Genomic DNA, 19638 nt, shown 5'->3' with positions numbered 1-19638 from the left:
GTTTCCTCCGGGTGCTCCAAAGATGTGCAGGTCAGGTGAATTGGCCATGCTAAATTGCCCGTAGTGTTAGGTAAGGGGTAAATGTAGGGGAATGGGTGAGTTTCGGCGGGTCGGTGTGGACTTGTTGGGCCGACGGGCCTGTTTCCACACTGTATGTAAGTAATCTAATCTAATCAGTCAGTAATCTAATCTAATCAGAAACTCCCCCATCAGAGTCGAAAGTATGGTGCTGGAAAAGCACAGCAGATCAGGCAGCATCCAAGGAGCAGGAAAACCAATGTTTCGGGTATAAGCCCTTCATCAGGAATGAAGCCCTTCCCGGTGAAAGGCTTATGCCCAAAATGTCAATTCTCCTGCTCCCCGGATGCTGCCTGACCTGCTGTGCTTTTCCAGCAACACATTCTCGACTCTGATCTCCAGCATCTGCAGTCCTCACTTTCTCTGAGACTCCCCCATCACTTTGGTGGGGATGATCCAAACTGAATGAAATGTTTATAATTGTGCTTTGTCGAGCACATCTCAGGGTCTAACAGCAATCCTGGTGAAAATGAGGTAAGAGTTTAAAGAAAGACAGTGTAAGAGTCCAAGAACAGAACCAGGAAATTAAATAGGTAGCAACACCAACACAGTCAATAAAGTATGGAACTGACAAAAAGCACAGCAGGTCAAGCAGCATCAGAGGAGCAGGGGAGTCAACGTTTCAGGTCAGAATCTTTCATCAGGATCTGTAAACAACCACACAGAACAACAACTTGAAACATTTAAAATGTTAAACAGAGTGCAAGGAAAATGTATTCTGTTCAATGGAAAGAAGAAACCAAGCAACAGTTGGGCTCCGCAAATGAATAAACATGGGAGGAAACAACCGAACGTTAGGAAGACATCAAGTACAATGACAGCAGATATGTTGATAAAGGAGAATATGTAGAGACATTAGAGAGAAGTCAAAAACAATTATGAAGGCAGAGGATGAAACTAAATAACCCTGTTGAACTGCCTATTCCTGTTCTTACGTTCCGCAGGCACATTATGAAAAAGAAACCTCTCTGATGGAAATAAGACTATTAAGAGATAGACAGAATAATATCAGAAGTAATAAAAGAGAGTTCCAGTAATACTTGATCAATATTTCACTTCAGTATTTATCAAGGAAACAGAAGAGTACACACAACTTTGAACAATAAGATGAATACCCTGATTAGTGCATTTAAAATATAAAATGCAAATTAAGAAGGGGAGCAGAATATGTATAGGAAACTGCGGAGCAGTCAGTTTAACACTGACATTTGGAAAAATAATAGAATCCTTCCTAAAGGAGAGAAATGGTCATCCAGAAACAAGAAATATAAAAATAATTATTTGAAATGGATTTTGAGGAGATTACAGAGACAGTATACAATGATAAAGCAGTAAATATAATTCAGGTGGATTTTCAAAAGACCTTCAAGAAGTGTCATAATAGATTGATGAATAACATTAGAGAATGTAGGGTCAGAGGCAAGTGGTAAGGTGGATTGCTAGCTAGTTTCAAGACAGAAAACAGAATATGAAAGGAAAGGAGTGGGATGGGGGATTATTCAGGGTACCTGTAGGTGGGAAGTGGTGTTCTATAGGACCAGTGGATGGCACTATTACATTTTACAATAACATTGTAATTAAAAACAGAATTTCTCAATTCAAAGATGGTACCAAATATATGGGGAAATTAGTCAAAATTGAGGAGGACTGCAATAAATTACAAAAAATCATTAATAAGCTCTCAGAATGAACAGATAATTGGTAAATGAAACAAACAGAAATTGCAGGAGAATCTCAGTAAACCTGGCAGCACCTTTTCAGGATTTAACTTTTCAGGTCCAGGGGACTCTTCTTCAGAACTTATGGTAGCTTGGGAAAGCTGGCACATATGCTCAGGATAGCAAGTAGGGAGTAAGCAACAGGTGGAGACAGAACCCAGAGGGACAAAAAGACAGGCAGACAAAGGAATTGGTAATGGTAAAACAGGGAGAAAAAGCTGATAAAGGGGGCCATTAGTCGGTGAAAATAGGTTGGCTATGATGAAAGTGTTGTCCTTGTTTGCTATGATCTGCCTGTACTGCTTGCAAAACTTCTTACTGTATTTAAGTACATGTGATTACAACAATAAATCCAATAAATCAAATCAAATGTCATGACAAGACCTGGGATGGCAGGTTAGGTAAAGCACATGTATTGAACTCGAAACATGTCCTGAAGTGGAAACATGGCGACAGGAGAAGACCAATCAGCCTGCTGAGCTAGTTTCACCATTCAATGTGATCAGAGATCACCATCTACTCTTCAGTGGCTGTTTCCTCACTTGGAGGAAGTGGCAGAATCTGGATAATCGCAAACATTATGGTCTTGTTCAGGAAAGATTGCAAGGATAATCCAAGTGGAAAATGAGATGCTGTTCTTACAGCTTGCATTGAGCTTTACTGGAGCACTGCAGCAAGTCCAAGTCAGAAATGTTGGTCAGGAGCACAGTGGTGTGTTCTGAAGTGGCAGGCAACTGAAAACTTGCCGTTATTTTTGCGAACAGAATATATGTGTTCTGCAAAGCATTCACCCAGTTTACATTTTGTCTCCCAAATGTAAAGGAGACTATACTGTGAGCAGCCAATACAGTAGGCGAGATTGACAGAAGTACAGGTAAAGCACTACTTAACCTGGAAGATGCGTTGGGGCCTTGGATAGTGAGGAGGGAAGATGTAAACTGACAGATATGTGTCGAACCTGAGAAAATGGGTGCGATTCTCATTGATTACTTTGCGTCAGTGTTCACTGAGGAACAGGGGTGATGAATTCTGAGATTAGAGATTGAAGTTTGTTTACTCTGGATCACGATATAAGGAGTGAAGATGTGTTGAGTAGGCTAAAGGATATTAAGGTGGACAAATCCCCAGGATCAGATGGGATCTATCCCAGGTTGCTGAGGGAGGCGAGAAAGGAAATAGTTGGGTCCCTGACAAATATCATTGTGGCATCCTTAGACACAGGTGAGGTGCCAGAGGACTGCTCATGCTGTCCCCTAGAACAAGAAGGGTAGTAGGGATATTCCGGGTAACAACAGACCAGTGAGCCTGACGTTGGTGGTGGGAAAGTTGCTGGAGAAGGTACTGAGGGATAAAATCTATTTATATTTAGAAATGAATGGGCTTACCAGTGATGGGCAACATGGCTTTGTGCGGGGGAGATTGTGCCTTACCAACTTAATAGAGTAATTTGAAGAAGTGACCAAGTTGACAGACGAAGGAAGGGCTGTTGATGTCATATACATGCAGTTTAGTAAGGCGTTTGATAAGGTTCTCCATGGTAAACTAATGAAGAAAGTGAAGTCACATTGTTGCAAGGTGTTCTAGCGAGGTGAAAAAAAGAACTGGTTGAACAACAGGAGACAGAGATTAGAAGTTAAAGGGAGTTTCTCGAAATGGAGAAAGGTGATCAGTGCTATTCTACAGGGGTCAGTGCTGGGGTCAGTGTTATTTGTCATATACATAAATGATCTGGAAGAGGCTATTGTTGGAATGATCAGCAAGTTTTCAGATGACACAAAGATTGGGGGAGTAGCAGAAAGCATAGAGGACTGTCAAAGAATACAGGAGAATATAGACAGACTGGAGAGTTGGGCAGAGAAGTGGCAGATTCTAATTCTAGAACGAATTATACAGTAAACGGAGGAGCTTTGGGAAAAGTTGATGAGTAGAGAGATCTGGGAATTCAGGTCCATTGTACCCTGAAGGTTGCTGCACAGGTGGATAGAGTGGTCAAGAAGACATATAGTATGCTTGCCTTCATTGGACGGGGTATTGAGTATAAGAGCTGGCAGGTCATGTTAAAATTGTACAAGACACTGGTTCGGCCGCATTTAGAATACTGTGCACAGTTCTAGTCGCCACATTACCACAAGGATGTGGACACTTTGGAGAGGGTGCAGAGAAGGTTAATGAGGATGTTGCCCGGTATGGAAGGTGCTAGCTATGAAGAGAGGTTGAGTAGGTTAGGTTTGTTTCCATTAGAAAAAAGGAGATTGAGGGGGGACTAGATTGAGGTTTACAAAATCATGAAGGGTACAGACAGGGTGGATAGAGACAAGCTTTTTCCAGGGTAAAGCATTCAATTACGAGAGGTTACACTTTCAGGGTGAGAGGTGGAAAGTTTAAGGGGGACACACGCGGCAAGTACTTTACACAGAGGGTAGTAGGTGCCTGGAACACGTTGTCAGCAGAGGTGGTAGAGGCAGACATGGTAGATTCATTTAAGGTGTGTCTGGAAGGTGCATGAGTAGGTGGGGAGCAGAGGGATACAGATTCTTAGGAATTGGGCGACAGGTTTAGACTGTGGATTTGGAGGGCCGAAGGGCCTGTTCCTGGGCTGTACATTTTCTTTGTTCTATGTTACACCTTGTGCAAATATAAGGGAAGAAGCCGTAGGGCTGTTGGGAAGTGTTGGAAGCGGAGGAATGGACAATGATATCCCAGAAGGAACAGACCCTGCAGAATGCTAACCAGGGAGGAAAGGGGAATATATATCTGGTGGTAAAAATGCGTCACCTCACACGTCTCTGCATCTGCTATCTATCCACCCACTCCACCAACTTGTCAATGGCCTTTTGGAATTCTACTGTCCTTCTCACTGTTCACAATTCTGCTAAGTTTACTGTCATCTGCAAACTATGAAATTGTCCACTGCTCACCAAGATCCAGATGGAAAAGCAAGGGTCCCAATACTGATCCCTGTGGAACTCTACAGCAAACCTTCCTTTAGCCTGAAAAATATTCACTGAGCATTACTCTTTGCTTCCGACAGAGTGCAGGGAATCCTCAAGGGCGAAGGTGAACAGCCAGAGGTGGTAGTGCATATTGGCACAAATGACGTCGGGAAGAAGAGGGACATTCTACAGTAGGACTTCAGAGAATTTGGAAGGCTGAAAATCAGGACTTCCAGGGTGGTTGTGTCCGGTTTGCTTCCAGTTCCTCGGGCTGGAGTGGGCAGGAACAGGGAGACAATGGACTTGAATGTATGGCTGAGGAACTGGTGCAGGAATAAAGGATTTAAATTTTTGGATCACTGGGATATGTTTTGCGGAAAGGATATATTATACAAGAGGGATGAGTTGCACCTTAATAAGTGGGGGACCAGCATTCTGGCAGGGAGGTTTGCCACTGCAACACAGGTGTGGGGGGAGGGGACAAACTGGAAATTTAAGAAGAAAATTAAAGGGAAAGTGAGAATAAGAGAAGTTAAGAAAGACAACAGAATCAACGGAGCAGCAAACTCAAGAGGGAATCATACAGTATGGTCAAGTAAAATAGGGATTGATAGGAAGGATGTGGGCAGTAACCAATTAAAAATATTATATATGAATGCACGAAGCAATAGAAATCAGGTGGATGAGCTTGAGGCGCAGTTAGAAATTGGCAGTTACGATGTTGTGGGGATAACTGAGACGTGGCTTCAAAGGTACAGGGCCTGGGAAATGAATATTCAAAGCTATACGTGCTATCGAAAGGACAGACTGACGGGCAAAGGGGGTGGGGGGCCCTGTTGGTGAGGAACGATATTCAGGCCCTTCTGTGGACGGGCATAGAATCAGGAGATGTAAAGTCAGTATGGATACAGCTGATAAATTCTCAGGGTAGGAAGACTCTAATGGGAGTTATCTACAGGCCCCCAAACAGTAGCCTTGATGTAGGGTGTAAGTTGAATAAGGAGTTAAAATTGGCCTGTCGCAAAGATATTACTACAGTTGTTATGGGGGATTTCAACATGCAGGTAGACTGGGAGAATCAGGATGGTACTGGACCCCAAGAAAGGGAGTTTGTGGAGTGCCTCCGAGATGGATTCTTAGAACAGCTTATACTGGAGCCTACCAGGGAGAAGGCAATTCTGGATCTGGTGTTGTGCAACGAACCGGATTTGATCAGGGACCTCGAAGTAAAGGAGCCATTAGGAGGTAGTGACCACAATACAATAAGCTTTAATCTGCAATTTGAGAGGGAGAAGGGACAATTGAAAGTGTCATTTGCAGTTGAACAAAGGGAACTATGGAGCTATGAGGGAGCCAAAGTTCAATGGTGCAATACCCTAGCAGGGATGGCAGTGGAGGAACAATGGCAGGTATTTCTGGGTATAATGCAGAAGATGCAGGATCAGTTCATTCCAAAAAGGAAGGAAGATCCTAAGGGGAGGCAGGGGTGGCCGTGGTTGACGAGGGAAGTTAAGGACTGTATAAAGATAAAACAGAAGTATAACATAGCAAAGATGAGCTGGAAACCGGAGGACTGGGAAACTTTAAAAGAGTAACAGAGGATAATTGTTTCCGTGGCATACATTGCTATGACTCTGTTTTTGCTGTTATGTCTCTATTAATCAATCCTTTAGCTCAGCATGCCAGTTCATTTCATATAGCACAGCTTTTATCGCCACACAGCATGCCCTAATTTAAGTTTAAGATACTAGTCTTGGACCCAGGCTTCAGCTTTTCAAATTGGATCTAGAATATAATCACATGGCATTTGCTGTCACCTAAGGATATCTTTATTGCGAAGTTATTAACTAATCATGTTAATTTATTATGTCAGAGAGGGTATGGCTTTGTTGGAATTCTAGCTTGCCACTGATTCTCCCAACTGACCTCAATGATGGATCACAGTTCTTTCGGTGTCACCAGTGTTCCAAAGTCCTGGAACTAACATATTACTGACATTGTGGACTTACATATTGCACAAGGACACAGTCAAGAAGGCATCTCACCAGCACCTTCTCAAACACAACAAGGGATGGAAAATAAATGCTGGCCTAATGTACAGGAAAATTAGGGTTTGTCTGGGGGAAATTCATTTTGTTGCTTTTCTGGGACTGTGACCTTTCTTTACCACTAGTAATAGCTATCGATTAGCAATAGGACTGACTGAAACAAATCTCTTAAACACACAGAGATGATGATCACAAGAATCAAAAGCTACTTGAAATACCCTTTTCCAATCAATTCCATGCATTTCTCCAGTACATTTTTTCCTTGCTAATATGAATAAACCTCAGTGGTGTCAGCACCATGTTACCCGAGAGAGAGAAAATAGGGCCCCTCAAGGAGGAACCACAAGGGAGGGACAAGGTACTCAACGAATATTTCTCCTCTATGTTTACCACGGTGAAAGACATGAAGACTTGGGAACTTGGGTAAGTTAGTGGTGATACCTTGGGGACAGTCCATATCACAGTAGAGAAGGTGTTGGACGTATTAGAATGTATGCAGGTGGATAACTCTCCTGACCAGATCTATCCAAGAACATTGCAAGAGGCTGGAGAAGGAATTGCAGGGACCCTGCCTGATATTTTTGCATCATCATTAGCCATGGGTGAAGTCCAGGAAGACTGGAGAATAGCAAATGTAGTTCTTCAAGAAGGACTGCAAAGAAAAGCCTGGGAACTATGGACCAGTAAGTTTAACATCTGTAGTAATTAAGTTACTTGAGAAGATTCTGAGGGATAAGATATACATGCATTTGGAAAGACAGAGTTTGATTTGGAGTTGTTAATATGGCTTTGTGAGTGGGAGATCATGCCTCACAAATTTGTTACAGTTCTTTGATGAAGTGACTGGGAAGGTTGATGAGAGTAAGGCAGTAGACATAGTCTGTATGGATTTCAGTAAGGCTGTGGATAAGGTTCCACATGGTAGGCTGCTCTGGAAGGTGAGTTGGGCGAGCTGGCAAATTGGATACACAATTGGCTTGATGGTAGGAAACAGAGGGTCATAGCAGAAGGATGCTTGTTGGACTGGAAGGCCTGTGACTAGTGGCAAGCCTCAGGGGTCGGTGCTAGGCCCATTGCTGCTTGTTCTCTATGTCAATAATTTACATTAGAATGTACAAGGCATGATTAGTAAGTTTGCAGATGATACTAAAGTTTGCAGATGATACTAAGAAAGATGGTATTGTGAACAGTGAGGAAGGTTATCAGAAATTGCAGCAGGACCTTGATCAGCTGGAGAAGTGGGGCGAGAAATAGCAAATGGAGTTCAATATAGATTAAGTATGAGGTGTTGCATTTTGGAAAGTCAAATCAAGATAGGAGTTTCATGGTGAATGGTAGGACCTTCAGGAGTGTAGTGGAACAGAGAGACATTGGAGCACAGGTGGAAGGTTCTCTGAAAGTGGAGTCTTAGGTAGACAGGGCAGTGAAGGAGGTTTATCGCAAACTGACCTTAACAATCAGAGTTAAAAATCACACAACACCAGGGTATCGTCCAACTGGTTTATTTGGAAGTACTAGCTTTCGGAGCGCTGTTTTTTTTGTTAGGTAGATAATGGGACAGGATCGTAGGACACAGAACTAATGCGTTAATATGTAAATCCCAGAACTTCTTTCAAGTCATATTCCCTTCATCAGTAAGGGCACTGAGTATAGAAGTTGGGAAGTTATGTTGCAGTTAAACAGGATGTTGGTGTATTGTGTTCATTTTTGGTCACCTTGCTATAGGAAGGATATTACTAAACTGGAAAGAGTGTGGAAGAAATTTATAAGAATGTTGTTCAGACTGACTTATAGGGAAAGGATGGACAAGTTAGGACTATGTTTTTAAGAGCATAGGAGACTGGAGGGGGATCTTATAGAAGTGTATGAGATCACGAGAAGCATGGAAAGGGTGGATGCACTCAGTTTTTCTTCCCAGGGTTGGGGAATAGAGGATGTCAGTTTAATGTAAGGGGGAAAGAATAAATGGGAACCTAAGGGGCAACCTTTTACACAGAGGATGGTATGCATATGGAATGAGCTGTCAGCAGAAGTGGTTGAGGTGGGTACATTAACAACATTTAAAAGGCATTTGGACAAATACATAGATAGGAAAGGTTTTGAAGAATATGGACTGAGTGAAGACAAATGGGGTTAGTGTAGATGGTAATCTTTTGTCGGCATGGATCAGTTTGGGCTGAAGGACTTGTCTCTATCCTGTAGAACTCTATGGCTCTTTAATGGAAGCTTGTAGAGGAATTGAGTTCCCGTTTTCACCACATAATTTCAAACCCTGAATGCACTGAACATGTTTCTGAGTGGGAAAAGCTCATATATTATATTTAATATTTTTCTTTTTTTCTCTTGTTGTATTCATTGGGTGTGAGGTTTATCTCCCTTCCATCCCCATATCAGCAAGCTCCTGGCTCAGTCTACAGAGGACTGGTCTCACCTGCTGCAGTTCCTCCCAGGAGTTACTCCATGTCCAGTAATGAGCCTTGTACAGATCGAACCGTACAGCCATCAACTCATTCCCTCGGTAGTAAAACACTGGCCTGCACAACAAGAGAGGAACAACTGAAATATCACTGAGTCACAATATTCTCAACAGATGAGTCAGACATCACATAAGACAAGACTGGGGCTTATTTTCCTGGAGCATCAAAGGCTGAGGGGTGACCATATAGAGGTTTATAAAGTCATGAGGAGCATGGATAGGGTGAATAGCCAAGGTCTGTTCCCCAGGGTAGGGAGTCCAAAAGTAAAGGATATAGGTTTAAGGTGAGACAGGGAAAGATTTAAGAGAGGCCTGAGGGGTAACTTTTTCATGCAAAGGATGATGCGAGTATGGAACAAGTTGCCGGAGGAGGTGGTGGAGGCTGCTACAATTACAACACTTAAAAGGCATCTGGATGGTTATAAAAATAGGGAGGGTTTAGAAGGATATAGGCCAAATGCTGGAAAATGGGATTAGATCAGTTTAGGATATCTGCTGGGGGTGGCTGAAGGGTCTATTTCTGTACTGTATAACTCTATGGCAATAACAAGATGCACATCGAAACCCCAGAATTAAAATTAATCTGGAAGTACTAACATTTTAGGAAGCAGGCAGTACATATTCTATATAATCCCATGTAATAACTGTTAAGAGAACTTCATCCTTTTGATCTGAGTTGAAATTGAGATCATAAGACTGTAAAACAGTGGATCAGAATTAGGCCATTCAGCCCACAGCATCTCCTCCACCATTCGATAATGGCTGATATGTTTCTTTATCCCATTCTCCTGCCTCCTTGCAAACCCCTTGATCCCCTTACAAATCAAGAACATGTCTATCTGTCTTAAATAGACTCAATGACCTGGCCTCCACAGCCCTCTGCAGCAATGACCTCCGCAGATTCACTACATTTCTATCTCAGTTCTAAAGGGTCATCTTTAAAACCTGAGACTGTGACCTGAGTTCCTAGTCTCTCCAACCAGTGGAGACATCTTCTTCATGTCCACTCTATCCAGGCCTCTCAGTATTCTGTATGTTTCAATGAGATTCCCCTATCATCCTTCTGAACTCTATTGAGAACAGAGCCAGAGTGCTCAACCACTCCTCAAATGATAAATCTACTATTCATGAAATCATTGTTGTGAACCTCCTCTGGAACCCCTACATAACTGGCATATCTTTCCTTAGGTACGGGGCCTAAAACTGCCTGCAATATTCCAAATGCAGTCTGACCAGAATAGAACAAAGAACAAAGAAACTTTACAGCCCAGGAACAGGCCCTTCGGCCCTCCAAGCCTGAGCCAATCCAAATCCACTGTCTAAACCTATCACCCAATTCCTAAGCATCTGTATCCCTCTGCTCCGCATCTACTCATGCATCTGTCCAGACGCATCTTAAATGAATCTATGTGCCTGCCTCTACCACCTCTGCTGGCAAAGCATTCCAGATGCCCACCACCCTCTGTGTGAAATACTTGCCACGTGTATCCCCCTTAAAATTTTCACCTCTCACCTTGAAAGCGTGACCTCTCGTTATTGAATCCTTCACGCTTTTGTAAACCTCAATCAACTCCCCCTCAATCACCTATTTTCTAATGGAAACAAACCTAACCTACTTAACCCCTCCTCATAGCTAGCACCTGGCGAAGAGAGGCTGAGTAGGTTAGGTTTGTTTTCATTAGTAGGAATCTCATACAGTATCAGCTACATCCCTTCTCTAGTATTCTACATCTCTCAAAATGAACGTGACCATGGCATTTGCATTCCTAACTGCCAGCTGAGCCTGCATGTTAACCTTAAGAGAATCCTGAATGGACTCCTAAGTCCCTTTGCAGATTTCCAAAGCTTTTTCCCATTTAGAAAATAGTCTATGCCTCTTCTTCCTATCGAAGTGTATAACCTCACACTTTGTACAATATATTCCATTTGCCACTCCTTTGCTCACGCGCCTAGCCTGTCCAAGTCCTCCTGCAGCCTCCCAACTTGCTCAACATGATCTGTCCCTCCACTTACCTTTATGTCATCTGCAAACTTAGAAACAATGTCCTCAGTTCCTTCATTCAGAATGTCAAGACAATATTCCATTTACCTTCTTAATTACCTGCTGCACCTGCAAACCAACTTTTTGTGATTCATACACAAAGACAGCCAAGTCCCTCGGCACAGCAGCATGCTACAATTTTGCACCATTTAAACAATACTCCACAATTTCATCCTTAATAATGGATGCTAAAATCTTACCAATGATCAAGGTCAGGCTAACCAGCCTTTGATTTTCCAACTTCTGCCTCCCTTCATTCTTGAACAGGGTTGTTGCAGTAGCCATTTTCCAATTCTGTGACCCTCCCTGACTCCAACAATTCCTGAAAGATCATCACCAATGTCTCCATGATTTCAAAAAACCGAAAGAACTGTGGATGCTGGAAATCCAAAACAAAAATAGAAATTGCTGGAAAATCAGCAGGTCTGGCAGTGGAGAGAAATCAGTTAATGTTTTGGAATGTTCTGAAGAAAGCTCACTGGACCTAAATGTTTACTCTCCACTGCCAGGCCTGATGAAATTTTCCAGCAATTTCTGTTTTTGCCTCCATAATCTCCTTAGCTATCTCCTTCAGAACTCTAGTCTATCCAGTCCAGGTGATTTATCTACCTTCAGACCTTTCACTTTCCCCAGCACCTTTTCCTTCATAACGGCTATTCCACTCATCTCTGCCCCCTGACTCTCTTGAAGTTCTGCTGATTTCCACTGTGAAGAGTGACACAAAGTACCTTCTGAATTCCTCTGCCATTTCTTTGTTCCCAATTACTACTTCTCCAACCTCATTTTCCAGTAGTCCTAATGTCTCTCTGACCTGTTATGTTTTTTTAAAAAACTCTTGCAATCTTCTTTAATACTACTGTCTGGTTTGCCATCATATTTCATCTTCTCCCTGTTAATACATTTTTAGTTGTCACCTGCTGGTTTTTGAAGGCTTCCTAATCCTCTGGCTTCCCACTAATCTTCACCAGACCGTGAGATCTCCTCTATTGGTTGGCTTGAGGAGTCCAACCTACCACCATTCCAGCCAGTCCAATATCTGGCCAGTGCACTTCAAAATTAGCAATTTATTTCGACCCTGGGAGTGTTTGATGGGAATAGTTTAAAGGGAGCTTCACACTACTTCTAACACATGCTTTGTAATGTTTAGGTTTGACTTGGATGCATGCAGTGAAAAATATTGTTTCTGCTTTCAGGCCGTACCTTCTCTCCCCTCAATGTGTTTTTATTATTTTTAATAAAAATCTTGTGCTTCCCCTGATCCTGAGCCAGGTACCTGCTGATAATCTTATTCTGGAACAGCACAGGTGAAAGATCAATCCCGTCCAATTGTCGATCAGTAGGTGGTTGAAGCCCAGCCAGTGTCAGGCTGGTCATGAATAGATCCATGACAGTACCCAGCTGATAACTGACCTGTAACCAAAAATAAAACCAAATTTCAGTTCCAAATCACTGAATGCAAAACTTGGTAGCTGAAGCACATTTTAATAGTGCAGGAGACTGCAAGTGGGGATCCCACTGCCTCCTCTCCTCCGACCTGATTAAGGCCCATGCGAGAGACAGCCGTTGTGCCCGCCACCAATTGAAGCCCTTAAGTGGATAATTAATTATCTCATCCCAATGCGACCTGAACTCACCCAGTGGCAGGTAGCTATAAGGTAAACGTAAAGAGATAGAGGGTTCCCTCATTCAATTTCACCTATTGCTTGAAAAGAGTCCTGGCATTGGGAAGGAAGGGCAGCTGGACACACCCTCTGTCGCTGCCAACCCACTCCTCCCTGAGTCCCATTTCACTAATTATGCCAGGGTCTATCAACTGGGGGCCTGAGGCTGCTATAGGGGCCACAGTAGCCACTGCCAAACCAATGGTGCTCCTGAACAACACAGAGCTTTCTGAGTGGCTCAGCAGTGGACATTTGAGCCAGCTTCCTTGATTCTGAACAAAGCCGCTGAAGCCAAGTTGGATCAGTATTTGGCAGGACTTCATGGAAAGAGCTGATGCAGGGCTCCCATCGGTATAGGAGATCCTTGTTGTCTCTAAAACATACAGTGCTGCATATTGTCTATGAACTGAATTTACACAATGACCTAACCTTGTACCTATTTTCGATAATGTCTTTTAGGACCACAGGATGTCCCAAAGCCTCACTACAGTGGCAAGTGAAAAGCCCTGCAATTCCTGGGCTTTTAAAAAAAACATACAAAATTGGGGATCCAAGATGGCAGTGATCTGAGCAGATCTGCCTTGCTGAGTTCTGCATCCCAGCCCAGCAGTAGTGATTTTCTTTAACCTGACCCACCTTACCTTTTTTTTTGGAGAAAATTGATGATAAACAGTTGTGAAACCATTTAAATCCATTTGCAGTGGAGCCTCCAGTGTCTCAACAAGATGAGCGGAGAGGTTTTGATTGGCTGATTGATTGTTCGGGTGGCCAGAAACAAGCGGTCATCTATGAGTGCAGTTGTTTGAGCATTTCTCGATTATCCGGCAATGCATGTCATAATGCGTTTAACTGATAACTAAATGCTGGGTTGCCTGGTGCCATTTTTATAGGGCCTTGAGATCTTGTTCGGATAGTCTGGGATTCGGATGGTTGATGTTTGGATAGTCGACGTACTGCAGTAAATTCTTTTTTAAGGTGTGAGGACAACACAAGAAAAGCAAACAGCCAAGCGCCAAGATATGGGACACTCGCTGAAAACATCGGGCAGGCCTACACCTGTGATTACAGCTGCAGCTCACTCGGCAGCCAAGAAAGAGGTACCTGCGCAGCAGAACGTCGCTAAGATCTCACGGTGATGTAAGGGATGATCAATGAGTTAATGGAAGACAATCGTACTCAGCTGAATTTTGGTCATTCTTCAAAAGCATGAGAAGGAGTTGGAAAGGCTCAGGAAGCGAGTTGAAGCAATGAACTGTGGCCTCGGAGACCGAAGCTGAGACCTCAGTGGGACGGATCTAGGCCCTCGTAAAACAGGTCCGGGCCTTGACTGAACAGGTCGATGGTTTGGAAAATCGAGGAAGGAGGAAATGTATCTGGATCGTTGGGCTGCTATAGGGAGTAGAAAGTGGGCAGCTAGCAATTTTTTTGAAGACTAGCTGCCAGAGTTTCTTGGCTGGGATGCTGAGGCAGATACGGTGAAGGGTGACAGAGCTCACTGGGTTGCAGTGTGCAGATCTGGTTGGATCGGTGCCCCTGCCCAGTCCTACTAAGATTTCAAAGCTACGGGGGCAAGCAGAGAGGCCCAGAATCTTCTAGAAAGATGGGGAAAGATCCACAGGCCCTGACTTATTACAGAACTAAGATAATGTTTTTCCAGGGCTTTTCTGCGGCAGTGATCCGTAAAAGGAAATCGTTTGATAATGTCAAAAGAAAATTAATGGACCTTGGTATTCAATATTCAATGAGATACTGAGCGGTGCTTCGTGTTACTCATGAGGAGATGGCGCAGTCATCTGATTCCTCAGAAAAAGTGAAAATTTTCCTGGTCACTTTAAAATAAAGTGTTGGATGGATTATAGACATGGACAATAATGTTTGTTTTTTTCCCTCTTGCTATGTTTCTTGTGATGTTACCCTTTTCTTAAAGAAGCTACTCTTGTTTTTTCTCCAATTAGGATTGGTGTTGGCATATAGTTTGGGGTGGGTGGAGTGCTCACTATTTTGTCTGTTTCATTCTGTTGCTTGGTAATAGGGTGTGGCTTGAGCTGGACGGGGGAATGGCGATGTGTGTGAGGTGTAAGTGTCCTCAATGGACAAGGGGTAGAGTTCCCCATTAAATGCCTTTTGTGTTTTGTAGTTTGTTTAGTTTTTTGGTTTTTTGTAAATAGACCCCACCAGTCTTCTTTTGTATCTGCTCAGCGTACTGTAAGTTGAATTCTTCCTCTCAGCAGGTCAAAGGTAGTTGTAAAGGATCGTGGCGAGCAGTTTTCTGAAATGGTGCTTCTGGAACACTAGAGGGATCCTTTTGCCAATTAAAAGGAAAAAGGTATTGTCAAGCCTCAAAAAGGAGAGGGTGGATGTTGCCCTGTTCCAGGAGACTCACGTTAATGACAAGGAACACTTGAAGTTACAGCAGGGTGGGTCTGATCGGATGTTTTTCTTGTCCTTTAACACTAACAGCAGGGGAGCCATACTCGTCCAGAAGAATCTTTCATTTAGTTTAATAGATTGTGTTAAAGGTGAATATGGTTAGTCGGTTATCCTTAAGGCCCTAATAGATGGTGAGGAATATGGTATTTTGAATGCCTATTGTCCTCCAGTCCAACCCCTTAGGTTTTTGACTGATGCACTATCTAAGCTGATAGCCTTTGCATCATGGGACATTATCATAGCAGGGGGGACTTTAATTGCCTTATGGATCCTGTGCTGGATAGAATGACCAAAGGCCCCCCAAAGCTTTCTCCACAACCTAAACTGTTGAGTGATCTATGTATGTAGCTGAGGTTGGAGATGTCTCCACCCTTTGGGCAGGGACTTTACATTCTTTTCCCATCCTCATAAGTGCCATACAAGGACTGAGTTTCTCCTAACTCTCACAGCTCTTCTAGATTCGATGGTATCTTGTTCAATTGGGAATATTGCCATCTCTGATCATGCAGCAGTATATTTAGTGGTCAAAGTTAAGGATAATGTAATGAACTCAAGGTATTGGTGAATGGATCCCTTCTTCCTCAAGGAAAACAAGTTTGTTGAATACTTTTTAGGGAAATTTGAAGCATTTTTGGCCACCACTCAGGTACAGCTAGTGATCCATCCATTCTTTGGGAGACTGCTAAGGCCTATGCTAGAGGGATAATTACCTCATACTCAACCAGTCAGAAGCGACAGAAGGGAGAGCAGCAGCATCTGCTCAAAGCACGATTGAAGGCAGTTGAGACAATATATTACACTTGACCGTCAGTGACTAAGCTGCAGCGGATCACAGTCCTTCGATCCACCTTAAACTCCATACTTACGCATACAGCCAGGAAGGAACTGTCCTTTGCAAAACAAAGCTTGTTTGCTAGGCTGGGTAAATATTTGGCATATCTGATTAGGAAGAAGAATGCCTCTCAATCTATTCCTTCTATCAGGGAAGGGAATGGGACTCTTACTTGTAATGCTACAAAAATCAATGCGGCGTCTATTCTGAACTGCATTAGTCTGAATGTGGTGAGAATAGACGGGATAAAATGGAGTTTTTTTTAGGAACTTGGATCTTCCAGGGGTGTCTGCTAAGCAGGTGTCTCTCCTCAGTAGCTCCATTAACAGCACAAGGGATACAGGAGGGGGTGAGGCAACTTCAAAGTGGAAAGGCGCCTGACCCTGATGGTCTTGCCAGTGAGTTTTATAAAGAATTTGTATACATCCTGTCAGGGCCAATGCCAGATATGTATAACTATTTACATAGTCATGATTGCTTCCTGCCATCTTTGAAAGACACTAATTTCTCTCTTATCCTCAAGAAAGGGAAGGCACTGGAGGACTGTGCTTCTTATAGACCTATCTCACTCTAAATTCTGATTTTAAAATTTTGTATGAGACTTTGGCCTTAAGGTTGAAAGGGGTGTTACCCTCTATTGTGGGTGGCATGGTGGCACAGTGGTTAGCACTGCTGTCTCACAGCGCCTGAGACCCAGGTTCAATTCCCGACTCAGGCGACTGACTGTGTGGAGTTTGCACGTTCTCCCCGTGTCTGCGTGGGTTTCCTCCGGGTGCTCCGGTTTCCTCCCACAGTCACAAAGATGTGCAGGTCAGGTGAATTGGCCGTGCTAAATTGCCCGTAGTGTTAGGTAAGGGGTAAATGTAGGGGTATGGGTGGGTTGCGCTTCGGCGGGTCGGTGTGGACTTGTTGGGCCGAAGGGCCTGTTTCCACACTGTAAGTAATCTAATCTAATCTAATCTAAAAAGATCGCGGGGTCACATATCCTCTAATAATGTTAGGAGGTTGCTTAACATGATTCAAGTGTGCCAGCAGTGATCGGTTCAAGGGTTGGTGGTCTATTTGGACATTAAGAAGGCATTTGATCGTGTGGAATGGCCACATCTTTTTTATACCCTGGAGCGCAAGGGTCCTTTAAAGTGATCCTCTGGCAGCAGTTCTCACCAATGGGATAAAGTCTGATACTTTTTACATAGGTAGTGACAGTCGACAAGACTGTCCCCCTCAGCTTTGCTTTTTATATTGGTGATTGAGCCGTTAGCTGAGGCCATGTGGGAATCCTAATATAGCTGGCCCAAAGGTGGGACTGAAGATTACACCAAATGCGGATGATGCTCTTATTTTTCTCTTGAACCCAGTAGTCTTGGTGCCCTGTTTTATATAATGTATTAATTAATTTGGTTCTTTTTCAGTTTACAAGATCAATTTTTCAAAGTTAGAGGCTATGCCTACGGCGGGGGGAGAGGTGTCTTCGTGGAAGGTGGGTTCTCCTTTAAGTGGGCACAGGAGGTTTTCTTTACTTGGGCCTCTCTGTTACCCCTCACTTTGATCAGTAATTCAAGGCTAACTTTGTTCATTTGTTTGACAAGATTAAACAAGACCTTCAAAGTTGGGGGGCCCTTCCGATATGATGGTTGAGTCGAGTTGCTCTTACCAAATCAAATATTCTTCCTTGCTTCTTGTACTCTTTGCGGATGCTCCCTTTGCTCTTTCCTAGGCAAATATTTCAGAAACTGAATGGCTGGTTTACTTATTTTATTTGGCATTATAAGTAGCCCCTTATTAAGCTTGCAAAACTGCAAGTGTCCAGGGATTGGGCGGAGTGGACCTCCCAGCCATTAGACAATTAGAGAAAGTGAGGACTGTAGATGCTGGAAAGTGTGGTGCTGGAAAAGCACAGCAGGTCAGGCAGCATCTGAGGAGCAGGAGAGTCGACGTTTTGGGCGTAAGCCCTTTGGGATGCTGCCTGACCTGCTATGTTTTTCCAGCACCACACTCTCGAGACATTAGACAATATCAACTGAGCTCCCTCCTATTGTTTGTAAGTGACTGAGCCAATGGGGACTCGACATCAACATGGTTGGACATTGAGGCCTCCCAAACGAAATGTCCTCTGATCAACCTGTTGTTTTTAGACAAAATGAGGACTGTTTGTGGAACATTACCGCAATTCAATAGTTACTAACATTGTCAAAACATGGAAGGCAATGAGGCAGATGGATGGCAAAATGTCTAAAACATCTTTTCTTACTCCATTAGTTGGCATGTTGGGTTTCTGGCCAGGGACAATGGATCCTGGGGTTAGTCTTTGGGCGGACAGGGGAGTGTCTTGTTTGGGTGATCTGTTTGATCAAATAACTCGGAAATATAGATAGTCAAGTAGGGACGTCTTCCATCTCTTTCAGATTACAGATTTTATCTGAAAGGAGACCACACTTTTGGCTGAGTGTTTTGGATGTGATATGGAAAAGAGGGTGCTTCAGGCTAAAAGCATTCTTTCAGTGAGTACTTTCTATCATTTGATGGGGGAAGGCTCCTTGGATGGCACTGATTGTCTACGTGAGGTTTGGGAGAGAGAGTCAGGACTTGAAATGGGCCAATGGGCCAAGAAGTGGGATTTTGGGAAAGCAAATCTTAGCAAGACTTATACACTTAATGGTAAGGTCCTAGGGAGTACTGCTGAACAAAGAGACCTTGGAGTGCAGGTTCGTAGCTCCTTGAAAGTGGAGTTGCAGGTAGAGAGGATATTAGATTAGATTAGATTAGACTTACAGTGTGGAAACAGGCCCTTCGGCCCAACAAGTCCACACCGACCCGCCGAAGCGCAACCCACCCATTCCCCTACATTTACCCCTTGCCTAACACTACGGGCAATTTAGCATGGCCAATTCACCTGACCCGCACATCTTTGTGACTGTGGGAGGAAACCGGAGCACCCGGAGGAAACCCACGCAGACACGGGGAGAACGTGCAAACTCCACACAGTCAGTCGCCTGAGTCGGGAATTGAACCCGGGTCTACAGGCGCTGTGAGGCAGCAGTGCTAACCACTGTGCCACCGTGCCGCCCACATAGTGAAGCAGGCATTCGGTATGCTCTCCTTTATTGGTCAGAGTATTGAGTACAGGAGTTGAGAGATAATGTTGCGGCTGTACAGGACACTGGTTAGGCCACTTTTGGAATATTGCGTGCAATTCTGGTCTCTTTCCTATCGGAAAGATGTTGTGAAACTTGAAAGGGTTCAGAAAAGATTTACAAGGATGTTGCCAGGGTTGGAGGATCTGAGCTATAGGGAGAGGCTGAACAGGCTGGGGCTGTTTTCCCTGAAGTGTCGGAGGCTGAGGGGTGACCTTATAGAGGTTTATAAAATGATGAGGGGCATGAATAGAGTAAATAGGCAAAGTCTTTTCCCTGGGGTGGGG

At 43.6% G+C, this 19638-nt stretch overlaps 1 protein-coding gene across 1 annotated transcript in view; it reads right to left on the bottom strand.

The window, feature by feature from the left end:
- Positions 1–692: 692 nt before the first annotated feature.
- The window catches only part of galns (galactosamine (N-acetyl)-6-sulfatase), a 90164-nt gene continuing 71218 nt past the window's right edge, over positions 693–19638 (bottom strand). Inside the window, exons 11-13 of the mRNA XM_060838315.1 lie at positions 12568–12704; positions 9209–9311; positions 693–725 (exon numbers count right to left, since the gene is read on the bottom strand). Of these exons, the coding sequence (XP_060694298.1) occupies positions 693–725; positions 9209–9311; positions 12568–12704 (273 nt within the window). The remainder of the gene's footprint in view (positions 726–9208; positions 9312–12567; positions 12705–19638) is intronic.

Source organism: Hemiscyllium ocellatum, chromosome 17 (assembly GCF_020745735.1).
Source record: "Hemiscyllium ocellatum isolate sHemOce1 chromosome 17, sHemOce1.pat.X.cur, whole genome shotgun sequence".
Taxonomy (NCBI): Eukaryota; Metazoa; Chordata; class Chondrichthyes; order Orectolobiformes; family Hemiscylliidae; genus Hemiscyllium; species Hemiscyllium ocellatum.
Note: the sequence above shows the minus strand (reverse complement) of the source record. Positions and strands in the feature narration are given on the sequence as shown.